The following is a 13,658-nucleotide window of genomic DNA, read 5'->3' on the forward strand; positions in this document are numbered from 1 at the left end:
GAGGTTTTATTCATTATTTGGTTGATAAACTCCTGCGAGAACCTCCTGCACCAGGCAGGCTGGTGACTCGGTACAGCAGTCTAGGCTTCTCCACTGGCATCACGAATGGGCATCCCTAAGAGGTGTGTGAGTGCAGACTGCATTAGCATTTTTGTGGTTGATATATGAAGTTTCTTATTTAAACAACTGAGATGGTTACTCTTATCAATTTACCAAACAAACAACATACCCCAGCATCTGATCCCTTTAAGCCATGGCTAGATTTTGTCAATCAGGCCTGTTGGGACCTCTGGCACACAAACAACAAATCACAGTGCTAGTAGAACTATTGACACACATTTTTAATACATAACTACTGTTGTTATATATAATCAGAGCTGATAGAGTTCAGCATAAAAGGGTATTTTAAAGTGCCAATAAAACCACTTAGCTTTTACAACACAGCGCGTTTACTCCATTCCCCCCCTTCCTCCAAAAAAGCTTTTCTTTTGAACTGAGCAATTTATATATTGGGTCGGTGTTATAAAGTAGGTATTTATAGCAGATTTCAATGGAGTGAAAGCTGGAATAAAGGCAACTTGCTTTTAAATGCAGCACGGAGGCAACTTGCATTGATAACATTATCAACTGTTTGTACATAGAAGATGATGTGGTCACTGAGGGGCCTCACATTCTCTTTCTGTAACTGTAACCCAAATTATTTGCTTTTCTAACAAATCATTTATACTTCATTTTTTCTTAGATTCATTCAATGTCAGCTGAGCAACTTGTTCAACGATTAAGCGCTGAACTAAAGAATTTAGCTGATAGTACCACACTGTCCTCTTAATTTAATCCTTTTTCCAAAAATCACAATAAATGCATCACCAGGCTAGTGATAAAAGCAACTCTAAGCTGTATTATCACTATAAGATGATCACATACGCAGACAGTTGGCCATAACTTCTGCTTTGTTATGCCTCAGGGTTGCATTTGTCTTGGAAATTGGTTTGGTATTGATGGCATAACTCATCAGCGATGCTAACTAGCCCCTTACTGCCAAACTGCTCTCAATTACCACAGCGATACCTTCTTCCTTCAGACAAACCAGCTCAAAGAAGCAGGACAAGGGGTCACATAAAATTAGTGAACACCCAGATTTTTACCAAGCGTGAATACAGAAAATTTTGTAATTGTTTTCCACTAATAACAATGCAAAAAGAAAAAGAGGAAAATTCTTAAGTTTATGGTACAGTCCGTATATCTAAATATGAACTAAAATAATTATAGTCTTTGTGATTTAAGGAAATTAACATCTTTATAACATGGATAGGTACAAAACAGAAAACCTTTGGATGAGCTGTTTTTTCTGTATGAATTAATACTGTTTTAATGACGAGTGTGTTTGTTTATTTTTGTTTGCTTTTTAATACTTGCTGTTAGTTATCACAGTAAATAGAAGAATTGTGTGTGGGGTCTAGTTTTCCTCCAAATACAAAGTATTTCTATTTAACAAATGCAAAAATTGAATGCATACAATAGAATGTGCAGATGCACGGCAAATAATAGAAATTTGCACGCGCAAATAGACCAATTATGCATGCATGTGTCAAGGGCTTGTGAAACAAATATTTGAAAACCTATCCCAGAACAGGAAACTGGCATGTCAAAAAGGTAAAAGAGCAAGTAAAACAAACTTATTTTTCTGTTTTCCTTTGTGTTACTGCTAGTTTCTGTATCAATCATATGTCCAAGCATATTTTAACTAGGGATCTAACATAAAGCCTGGTGAAGTCAATGGAAAGATTCCTGCGAAGTTCAGTGGTCACATGAATAATAAATTCAGAGCTTAATATAGACAGAACTTTGTATTTCTGCACATGGATCCTTTGTAGGTCATACCTTTTCATATAAACTGGGTTGATAGTTGGATTTCTTATTAAAGACTTATCTGCGTGGGGAGGAAAAGAGGATTAATTCAAATTTAAATATACTGCTGCAACTGCTCTGTACTAGCTGGTGTTCAGTAACTCTGCAAAGAGCTGGGTTTTCATCCCCAGGTCACTGTCCCTCTCACAGCATGGAAGGGTTTCCCTCAAAAAAAACGCACCTAGCCCCTCGCTAGGTGCACTCCTCGCTGCTGCCAGGTCCTGCCCATCTGCTGGCTGCTCCCGTGACATCAGGTACATTCACTACTACAGTGTCTGGAGGGGGTCAGGCTCAAAAAAATCCTGCAGCTTCAGTTCTCTCATGGCACAAGCCTTTTCATTTTGGGCTTTTTCAATGCTGTAGCCGGTTAGGTGAGGTTTCTGCATCTGCTTGCTGCTTGGCTTTGTACCTCCCGAGTAAATAAAAAACAAGGGAGTGAATTCAGCAGGGGAAGGAGGTGTGGGTACATATCCGTTCTTGTTAAACATGCTTTGTGAACTTTTCTTAATTTTATATTGGAAGGAGGATATAATTACTGGGGAGGGGGGCATCATTACTGATTCATGGTCCTGCCCTGTAGGACTGACGGATGAATAAAAGGCAGGTGGGCTTTTGCCCGGGTTTGATACCATTTTACTATGGTCAATGCAGTATTCATCACTCCTAAGGGAGCTTGGGATTTATTGCAGAGGATTTATAGAGCTGTAGAAGTTTAAAAAAAAAAAAAGAAAAGAAAGAAGAAGAAAAAAGAAAAAGATAGGCTTAGATGACCTTTACTCTATTACACAGGAATACTGTGCCATTGGAGTGGAATTTAAAGCTAATTTAAACAAAAGGATTCTCCTCCTGCAAAGGACTCACTATTGAGAGAAGTGCAAGGTCTGCCCCTCTCACCTTCCCTATCTGCAATATTTTGGCTTCAGCTCAATGCCCAGAGGCTGACAGGTGCTGCTTACTCCTTCACGCGGGCACCGAGCATGGCTAACCAGCTCCATGATTAGGTTGGAGACATCAGTATGGTTCAGTTCCTACCAGGCTGTTGGTTTCATTGCTACATATGGATGAGCTGTGCCAGACGTTATTTTGGCTGCAGTAGTACAAACCATGCCGAGTCCATAGACCTTATGTAGACGATTTCAGAAACTGATATGAAAAAGCAAGTAGAGGACAAGGGGTGGTTTTTGCAGAGTGTGCCAGTCCCTTGAGGTGGCCCTTGCTCAGGATAAACACCTTTTCTACTATCTCTTCATCACCAAGTATCCCTAATTCTTTACCTTCCTATTTTCCTTTGAGATAGACAGACTTTTCTTCCTTGACCTCCTGTTTCTCATGGCTTCTACACTGAGCATTTTCCTTTTTGCCCCTTGTTTTTCTTTCCTTTGAAACTATGGAAAATGCTGGACAGTGGCTAACTGGTATTCTTGAGTGTTTGGACACTTGAGGACTATGCAGAAGAAAATGAGCAGTGAGTGTCTGTGGCTCAGTTTCCATGGCAACAAAGATTAAAAACGAGAAAAAGGCACTTACTCCTAGTCATTGAGATGTTTTTGGAGATGAGGAATTCCTTGTCCACCTTTTCTGCCACAGGCTGTGGAAGCACAGCACAGGGACGAGCAGCACTCATATTGACGCTTAGCAGCGGTTAGAGGCTCAGACCGAGATTACAGTTTGAGATTACAGCTCCTCTGCAACATGTTTTAGCGTGAGACAGAGACGTAGCACTACTCACTGACCACAGTTTCAGAGCACTTTATGTAAGCGTGGCACGCAGATGGTGAGGTTGGCTGACGGGGCCAGAGTAGCGGTTGCATCTATAACCCTGCAAGCAGTTCCAGTGGTCAAGGACTCGTCGCTGATTCACACAATCAAACAGCTAAAACCACACTTAACCATTGCTATGTAAGCAGTCCTGGAGCACATTAGAAATTAAACAAGATGGTAATGAAGTAGGAAACTTGAGTTACTTTTGGACAACATTTTAGTTCAGTAGTTTTCTGTTGTGAAGAACCTTTCCCCAGGATTCCTGCCAGTAGGATGGCATTAACGGCTTGCTCCATCCTCAGTGGCTGCTTTCCTCACTCAATGTGGTGCGGTTGGCATGTGAACATGTCACAGCCAGTGACTGGGAGAGTCCCGAGCAGTTCAGGCAATGAAGCCAACAAAGGCACTGTGATCCAACGGGAATGCGTAAGGAAAGGATAAGGCTCAAGGAAAGGGCGAAAGAGGCAAAGTGGCAATGGCAGAGCCATGCGGGCTACCTCTGCAGGGTCCTACAGGCTGCTGCGATTCAGTCATTCTACAGCACAGATGACAAGCGCATCATTGCTGAAGGAGCTCTAAACTATGCAATCCTGAATGTTCTTTTGTTGCCTCATCTGTTTTCAAGATGAATGTCAGGTTGAAGCCTATGCCCCCCTCACCATGCCATAATCCCAGCCAGCTCACAGAAACAATGGGGTAGTTGGCATGTTGCCAGGGAACCAGACTTCTGCCATCTTCATTAGCTTTATCTTCATGCCACTTTGGTGATTCTTATAAGGTCTGTCAAAACGCAGACTCCACCTTCACCCATCCAAGCAAAGAGACCCAGGGCCAGCACCGCTCCTGTTCCCGTGCCTGAAAGGTAGAACCACCCCGGCCCCAGCGGGAGCCGCAGCACCTCTCCCATGCCGCAGGAAATCGGTGGCCGACCAACACGTCTTCTCACACCAATGCCACCTGGCCTGCCACCAGGTTTTAGCTGCAGATGTGAACTTGGTTTTCCAGAGAACTTCTCTGCTGCAGCTTCATCAAAAGACTGGCTTTACCCCGTGGCTTCAGTGCTTTGAACTTTACTCCTGAATCCAAATGAAGCACAAATGGGAGCCATTGACACTGTACTGAACTTTTAAGGCTGACACGCTATTTAGCAACTTATTAATGCTGGATCTTTTGAGGAAAGTTTTCACTCACCGTCCACTCTAAAGAGCTTTGTCAAACTGTAACCATTTTAATTTTACTACAATTGCCCCTGGAGGAGCTGGTGAAAGTTATACCAGCTGTACATTTATTTTACTGTTTTTACCTCCCTTTTTTCTGATCATCAGTCTGTCAAGGCTATCAAGATTTACATTTAAATGTAAAACTGGACTGTCCACCAGATAGCCTTTGAAGCTATTAGCTGTGAAAGATAATCAATTGGGAATGGGCCCCTGCAGAGCACTTTTCAAGCAGAGTCATCACCAAAAAGCAATTTTGCTGGCAGGCTTTTTTTTTTTTTTTTAAAGAAAAATAATCATGAACATCCCTATCCAACTAAAGTTATATCAATGGCTGATCTATGTGATTTTACAACAAGAGCAAAATCTAACATTGTTTAGGCAAATCGATTCACACGATAAATTCTGAACATTTTAGGAGGGACTAAGAAGCAAGGACTGGCAACTTTTTTCATAATCCCCCCGCAACTATATGTACTTAGAGAAACAGAATGATCCAATATGCCTGGAGATGAGGGAAAGTGCTACTATTTAAGATAATATAAGCCTTACATCAGTCCTGTAAAAATTTAAAAACAAGGTACAGTTTTATCACCTCTCTAGCTTTAGAACTTTAACATCGCATCTTACATTGTTGTTTTTCTAAAACTATGTCACCATTTATAGTCACTTTTGTTTATTAGAATAAAAAAGCTTCTTTCACAAAGACCTTTAATCTATTAATTATGACTACTATGCATTATGCAGTTTAGCTTTATGCATTCCTGTTTCAAATTTTCCTTTAGGCCATCATGAGATGTGACTATCTCCAGTATCTATCTAGGTATTTGCATCTTGCTCATCACTGAGGTATCCAAGTTACTCTCATCCTCACAATATACTTCTGAGGTGCACGTCACCTTCTCCAGGTGGGGAATTCAGCAGCACTACTCCAGTGAAAATACATATTACTAGTATAATAATTGAATATGGCCAGTAACAGTAAGTGGAGACACACTTTGGAAGTATGAAGTTGTGATCTGTGTTAAGAAGGGGTGGGGGATGGATATTTTCTTTCAGCGATATTTTCTTTCAGAGACTGACATTTAAAAAGGTGCAAATACAACCACCAGGCAGAATGGGGTGACAGCTCAGGGCTGGGAGACCCACGGGGAACATAGCTGACCTGCGTCGCTGGCCTTGCTCTGCCTCACCTGGCCCAGGGGTTCCCAGTTTTGATAAGCATCCATTTCGTGATCAAAAGAAAGATCGTAGAAAATTGTCCCAACAGCTCTGACCAACAGGGAAACGCAGACTAAGTCTGCCATGTAGGGCCAGCCTTTGTTTCCAAATGCTGCCTATACAGATAGCACAAAGATTTTAACAGCTCTCCTTCATTTTGAAAGATATGAATGGGAAACTCAAGCTGAAAACTCAACCTTTGTTTTAGGTGTCTCTCACATCAGGTTTGATAAATTGAAAGACGTTCATGGCATAACATGTTGTTTCATCCAGGAGCACAAGAAGGCATAAATGCATCCTTGTATCCTTAAAAAAAACCCAAAACAACAAACCAAAAAAAACCTCAAAAAAACTCTACAGGTCCTCAGATAATTATTTCCCAGATAATGTTCAACTTTTACCTACAAAATTCACCCACTCTTATCACTAACCAAGAGAGCTGTCGCTTTCAGACATTAAAAGCAAGTTTACACGAGGTCTGAAACTAGGAACTTTTAGAGCAATCCCCACAGCACCTCTGCCAAAGTTGAACCTGGAATAATACATAATTCCTGCTTCTTATAGAGGCAAGCCCAACTCCTGAAGCTTATGGAATAAATTATCTGATATCACAAGTCACAGAATTCAGTGGCATTACAGCAGCAGACCCTGAACATACATATTATTTGTTACTCTGATGGTATATAGCATTAAAAAAAACCCCAACTTTGCTTTGTCACGGACTTTTTTACTTCCCTACAACATTGTGAAGTCTCTAGAAGTTGAAAGACAGCCATGTAACCAAATACTGTATGTTTTATGAGTCCTCCTCCATGTCTAGCAACTGGAATAAAGACAAAGGCAGAACTGGATACCTGAGAGAGAAAAGAAAGCTTTTCCTGCGACAGACTTTTAATTCACAATGATACCCGAGACATTATTTCCTCAGGTCACTATAGAAACCTTTATCACCTTATGAAAGGTCATTGGGATAAGTGACAGGAGACATCAGTTTCTCTTAACAATATTGGTTTCTCTTCTTAAAATTTAAATAACAAGGCTAAAGATTTTCCAACTAGAGATGTAAAAGGCCATTAGAGTATCCAGTCAATATTCCTGAAATTATAGGATAGAAGCCTTTCCATTGAGGACACAGCAAATATTTTTACAGACACCAGAGCAACTCATTGCAAAAAGGATGACTGACTATATTTTGACTATAAACACAAATAAATAAATGAAGAATGAGAAATGCAGAATAAAATAAATGTATCTAAAAAAGAAGCATTTCCCCAGTTGTTTGTAATCTAGAGACAAATGTCTTGGCATGCTTCTAACATTTTTAAAGAACAGTTTAAAACCCCACAACCAAAGGTACTTTCCAGTGCAGTCAGATCATAATAGCAATAAATAGCTCTGCCAAAATGATTGGGAAATATTCTGATTACAATTTTTTAATTGCAAAAAACATGCGTATTCAGTAGAAGTTTGGTTTTCCCCCAGATCCCAAAGGAGCTAGCTTTGGGCCAATTTCTGCTTGCTTTTAGGTCTCATCTCACGTGAGGACTTGATCCCATTCACTCATCCAGGAGTGCTTCCTGGTGCATCTGCATATCCAGTAACCCCCCCTGTGCACGGGACAAATTGATGCTGGTTTTGAGGAGGAATCTGCCATTTTGATGCAAATGACAGTTAAAGTGTTTATCAAAATCCCATAAAAGATACTAGCAACCCTGATAGAGGGCTTAATCCAGAGCGCTGCTGGTTTATTGTTCAAACTCAACACTGCGTCTTTCTGGGGACATTGTGCAGGAGCTCACGCAGATAACTGCCACACCGAAACACAATTAAAGGTGCTGAAGACAAATTTTTCTTTGGACTTTGGATTTTTTTTCCTGCTGTACATTTCTACCTCACAAAAACAGAGAGAAAAGCACATTCTAGTAGGTCTTGCTGAGGATAAGCCTCTGCTCGTGTGATACTTGGGTCTGGTTTTACAAAACAGTGTCACAGAGTAACAGCAACAAAATCAAAAAAGGTTGGGAAGGATGCAAGAGCAGGGGTTGCTTTATTTGAAATGCATATGTGCTATGCACCACTGCTTGCTTAGTGTTCTGGCTAATGTTCTTGCTCTGTTTAACCTCATTTCTTTAAGCAGTCCTAGAGATTCATATTCACAGAAGAGGGAGGACTCTAACACACTGTAACTCGCAAATGGGTCTCCACAAGCAAATTGTGTAAAAAGCACGAGCCTGTGCAGAGAGCAAGGCCTGCAATGAATGTGTTGAGGGAAGCTAACCATGGAATACTTAGTTTTACATTTTCCTCTTAAAGCCAGTTCAGTGCAATGGAGTGTAAACATCATCCATTTTGTAACAAGTGAGCAGAAGTGAGAAGCGCTCCCCAGCAGCAGCCGGCGCAGCCCGGTTTGCTCGCTCTGCCACATGCGCACTGTGGGGCTCAGTGCTTACCAGGGAGGGCTTGGAGATCCCCAGGCAAGAGGAACAAAATCCATCCAAATATTTTCTCCTGGAAAGACAGAACTTGCTACAGAGCTCTGTGGCTATGGCAGAACTCTGGGAAAGTATACCATTTATTTACCATGTGCTTGAAAGCAAGCAAGCTCTACAAGAGACACTTGTTATGAATTACCATGCTCTCTCAAGGGATAGTTCTGCTGATAACATGAAGAATGTATTAAATGAATATCAGAGATTAAAACAATCTGCTTCTGCCAGCTCCAAAACACAAAGACCATTACCGTCATACACAGAAATAAAGCCAGAATATTGGAACAGAAAATTGAAAAAAAAAAAATTGCCCCCATGTTAGCCTTGGTTATCAGCTGCCTTTTTTTTTTTTTTTAGGGTGGAGGAAAGAAGTCTCTAGATTGTTCACTTAAACATAATGCAATCAGCTAAACAATGTTGAAGAAGCAGCACTAAGCTTTGTCTATTCATTCACACCGTTTTGTTATCTTTCCTGTTTATCTTAGAGGCACACATAGGACCAGAATAAAGGTTAGTCTTTACAATATGACAAATCTACTGGTTTCCTATTTTAGAAGGTAAACAAGCCTTTTTGTGAAACTGAAATGCAGATAACAGACCTGTGTAACGTTAAGTGTGACATTAGATTGAACATGAGATTCCTGGACGTGGCGGTGCATCCCCTGGGCGCAGGTTTGTTGGCCAAGTGCAAACACAGATAAATTGCAGTTTCAAACCAGCAGCTTTGTCAAAATCGCTCATTTTGTATCATTCTTGTAGTGAACGACAATTCTGCAGCTGCAAACTATGTACAGATTAAAATTAATTAACAGGGAGTAAAAAATGATCAATTTAACATAAATTGTGAGATTAAGTTTTGGCCATAGATCTGCTTCATGGGATCTGAACAGTAGAAAACTTCGGACTTTTTTTTTTATTGAGGCTTTTTTATCTTAAATGAAAGTAAAATTTTTACAGCTAAGCTTTTTGTAACGTCTTATAAAAGTGGATTTTGAAATGTTTTTACCCGGCAAAGAGTTAAAAGCAGGGAACTGTTATCATCAAGCAGAACAGATCACCCTTAAAAGTTTATCTGGATCTCTAGCACCACCTATAGATGACACAAAATACTTCATATGAGCTCATGAAACCCTGCATGCAGAGTTCATTTATACCAACGAGTATATGAAAATTAACGTTACCTTTTAGTTGCCAAGTTGTAGTACATTTTCACTTACAAGTTTGTAGGCTGGGTTCAATTTGCTATACCTGAAACCCTGCCTGCCTTATCCACCAGTATCAGCGGTTAGTCTAATTACATCCAAACTTTTATCTTAAAATAAGACTACCACCCCCTTTGCAGTAATGTACGGCCACCAGCTCTAAACCCAGAGCAGCCCATGTCCACCAGCTCCTATCCCATGTCCCAGGCAGAAGTTTCTTGTGCAGCTGGAGCACTTGGAAAGCTCCATCACCAGGGTCTCTGACATGCAAGCGCCTCTGTTAGAATACTTAAACCCTCTACCTGTGTGGCTCATAGAAATTAGAACATAACTGTCCTTCAGATCGCCAGCTTTCATAAAATCAACCAGCAGGAAATATTGGGAAGATGGCATGTGAGCAAGCAGGTAACAGAGGCAGACTTACCAGTGACAAAACCAAGTATGTGAGAGCAGATCAATTTGGATTCTTTTGTCTTACAATAAAGGGAAAATATATAACAACTGGTATTAAAACCTAGATCACCAATGGACTAGTTAATCCTACTCAAAGACCTAGCACAGGTTTTGAAAGCTGAGAGTATACTTTGCTATCACCATTTGTATCACTCAATATTACAATTTGGCAAAAAAAGGAGTTGGAAGAAATCTCCCGCCTGACCCACCTCTGGTTTGATCTTGGTTGTAGTTTACCATCTACTTTGCCATGCTAGCGTAACTCTATGTGGAGCAGTGCCGTAGACCAGACCACTGAGATGACCTGAAGGAGCCCCTTCCCTCTGCGGGTCAAATAGACTTGAACTTCCACTGCATTGAACTTCCCCAAGCTTGCTCTCCTGCAGCTCAGTTGTCCGTCACACATGCCACAGCCTGGGCAGCTCAGCCCCGCCAGGCACTCGCGCTCCTGGGGAAGTATCTCCTCCCCTGCAACGCCAGTGCTGCACATGGTCTACAACCACCGTAAGCTGGGTGAAAAATGTGTATTTACTGTTACAGGACTGAAAGTGCCCCATCTTTCTCTAGTATTTACAAGAACTGTTGGCCCAGTGCACAGAAACACTGTACACAGCCTGATGGTTTAGATCACGCACATATGTACATGTGTATTTGGAGATGGGTTAATAGCGAAGAACTGCTACTATGCCGTGCATTTTAATTCAAAGATAACAAAGTGTTTGATCTATGCTGCTCCAGTGATCATTTACAACCTGGATATCAGGGACCACATATAATAAGATCAAGCACTTACCCGTGATGCCTTTTATCTTCCAAGTGCTTTACAAGCAGTTTCAACACAGTTGAAATGTAATGATCAGGTCTGTGCTATAGGCACAACAATGAAACATGACTGGAGAGCCACAAAACTGCAATGCCAGCGTTAAAATTCAAAGTATCTAGGCTTTCAATTTATTGTTCTCAATCAATGCTCTGCAGTGATCTAACATAGTAAAAACCTCCCGCCTAATTCTAATTTATATAAAAATAGGTGTGCTCGGTGACTTGGAACTGGGTCTTGTCAGCTCCTTAAATTAATTATCTCTTCCCTACAGACAGGTAACAGGTGACAAACCTGTATCACCAGAAAAGTTGGAGAACAAATGTAAGAAATAATAAACCCTGAAATACAACTGTCAGCGAACTTGGAATTTTTGCTTCATATTTCAATGCAGTATAGGGCTAAGAAACAAGTCTTTAATAATGCCTTTTTAATTAAGCATTTATGCAGTTTCTCCCTCTAACTGGAGTGTCGTCTTTTCTGATATCCACAAGTGTCAGGCACGCTGTCACACAGTTCAAATCAAAACCCAGATTTTAAAACCAAGATTATTTGGAAGGGTTTTTTGTTTTAAAAGAACATTAATTTAGAATCAAGGATTAGGAAGGCAGAAGAGATACAGAACTCCAAAAATACTACTTCCCATAAATAATGAAGACACCGATACTGGAGCATTCAAGTTTAAACAACCCTTATTTCAACAAAAAACAAAGGTCATATTTTCAAGAACAACCTGTACGACTGTACTTGTGAGTTATGACTGCATTTTCCTACTCGTCACTGTAAAGCAGGAAGCCTTACACTGTACGCAGAGTACGTACTACACAGAGGGAAGGAGCAGGGACCACCCCCCCACACACAAACTAAAGGCTGTACAAGCTAAAAATTTCAAACACGAAGCCTATTCAGAAAGTGGCCCTAATTATATAATCTTTATAAGTTTTCCAAGCATGTTTCTAGCACATAAAGCAATCATTCAATGTCTCCCACTAGCAAATACTGTGAAATTGAACTTGACTTTGATTCCCCAAGAGGGAATCTCAGAGCTGGTTTTGATAACAGTCTCTTTTCAGTCTTCATGTATGTTAACAATCATCCTTGGGATGCTGTCTGGCTGTGAAGCAATCTCCGACTTTTGCAGATCCGGGCACCTACAGAGCTGTCTGTTTTCCCAAGCTGAGAGTCTGTTCTTTAACTAGATGGTTTGGTAGTGAAGATATTATTAGCTACCACTACAAGAATGCTCACCAGATAGGACTATAATATTGCATAGTTCAAAATACAGCCTAGAATCCATTCATTAGAGAAGTGTGCATCATACAATGGTAAATTACTACCTATTGTGATCCAATCTGAATTTATGCTAGAGTTTCAGACCTCGGATTAGAATCTATTGGTTTTTTATTTTAAATGGAATGAATTCGATCTTTTCCTTTTTCCCCTTTGACTTGAGAACAACAGAGCCAAAATGTAATGCAGTTTTATCACCCATGCAACTACAAACAGGCAGCATCAAAAGAAAAACAAAATGTAAGTAGTGTTTGTAAAAAATATATTTGCAGTTGTTTTGTTCTTTGAAACACAGCTGCCTCTGACAGAGATCACTGTGCCATATACATAATTTGTAATAGTGTTCTTGCTAACAAAGTTAGTTATCACTGATGGACGGACAAAATTCTTTTGTTTTCTAAAACCGATCACTTGGTCTTCTGCAAAAGCATTTCCAGATTAAGTGCCAGGTGCTAGCAACTTCTACAGATATTAAAGAACAGTTCCCTTAAACTTTACTAGGGCTGCATTAGACCCAGTAGCAGATATTTCTTACAGATCAACAATCAGCCAGGTGCAGTTAATGCATACATAGCATGTAATTGAAACAGACTTCATTTAAAAATATACTTCACAATGGCTTGGGCTATTACCTTTTTGTGTGTGCATGAAAGAACGAGTCTGCTGTGAAGGCAATTCATCATAAAGGTCAGGCTTTCTTATTTCAGCTAGCACAATACAAGAATCATATTCTGGGAAGCTTACTGCTTGGTGAAATTGTCAACAGTTCCTTCGATGCTCAGATTTTACAAAGAACACAGCCTCCGATTTCAATAGAGGCACATAAATATACACATCCTCTTTTTCACATACAAGATGTGTGTGTCCATGTACAGACAAGTAAAATGTGTAAGTGAAAGGTATTTGGCTTTGTAGGACAAATCCTGCATTCACTTATGTCCTATGCATTTCTGCTGAATTCAGCACTGCCTCCGAGATTGAAATTTGTTTAGTAATAGTACTTTGTGACTAATCTGGTATGGAGTCTGCTGGACACAGCAAAGCTGTGTGGGCTCCACTTTGAATGATAGAGTAGGTTTGCTTAGGGGCCTCTGTGTGAGAGGATGAAGAAAATATAGGAGGAGGGGGAGCTGAAGTGGACACTGTTATACTCTGACCTCCATCACTAACCACAGTCACTTCTGTTGCTCCTTCTTGTATCAAAGCATTAAGGCCTTCTAAGTCAGAGCAGCTGATTCCAGAGCTGGTGATGAAAGCTTGGTTTGCTGAAGCCTCATGACTGCTGACAGGAGCAGCA

The 13,658-nt window shown here is 40.5% G+C and overlaps 1 protein-coding gene across 1 annotated transcript in view; it reads right to left on the minus strand.

Moving 5' to 3' along the window:
• Positions 1-12,608: 12,608 nt before the first annotated feature.
• The window catches only part of ZFP64 (ZFP64 zinc finger protein), a 10,556-nt gene continuing 9,506 nt past the window's right edge, over positions 12,609-13,658 (minus strand). Inside the window, exon 7 of the mRNA XM_009326857.1 lies at positions 12,609-13,658. This exon is cut by the window's right edge and continues 9 nt beyond it. Within this exon, the coding sequence (XP_009325132.1) occupies positions 13,370-13,658 (289 nt within the window). The 3' untranslated portion in view covers positions 12,609-13,369.

The sequence above is a fragment of the Pygoscelis adeliae genome, unplaced genomic scaffold (assembly GCF_000699105.1).
Source record: "Pygoscelis adeliae isolate BGI_AS28 unplaced genomic scaffold, ASM69910v1 Scaffold286, whole genome shotgun sequence".
In the NCBI taxonomy this organism is placed as follows: domain Eukaryota; kingdom Metazoa; phylum Chordata; class Aves; order Sphenisciformes; family Spheniscidae; genus Pygoscelis; species Pygoscelis adeliae.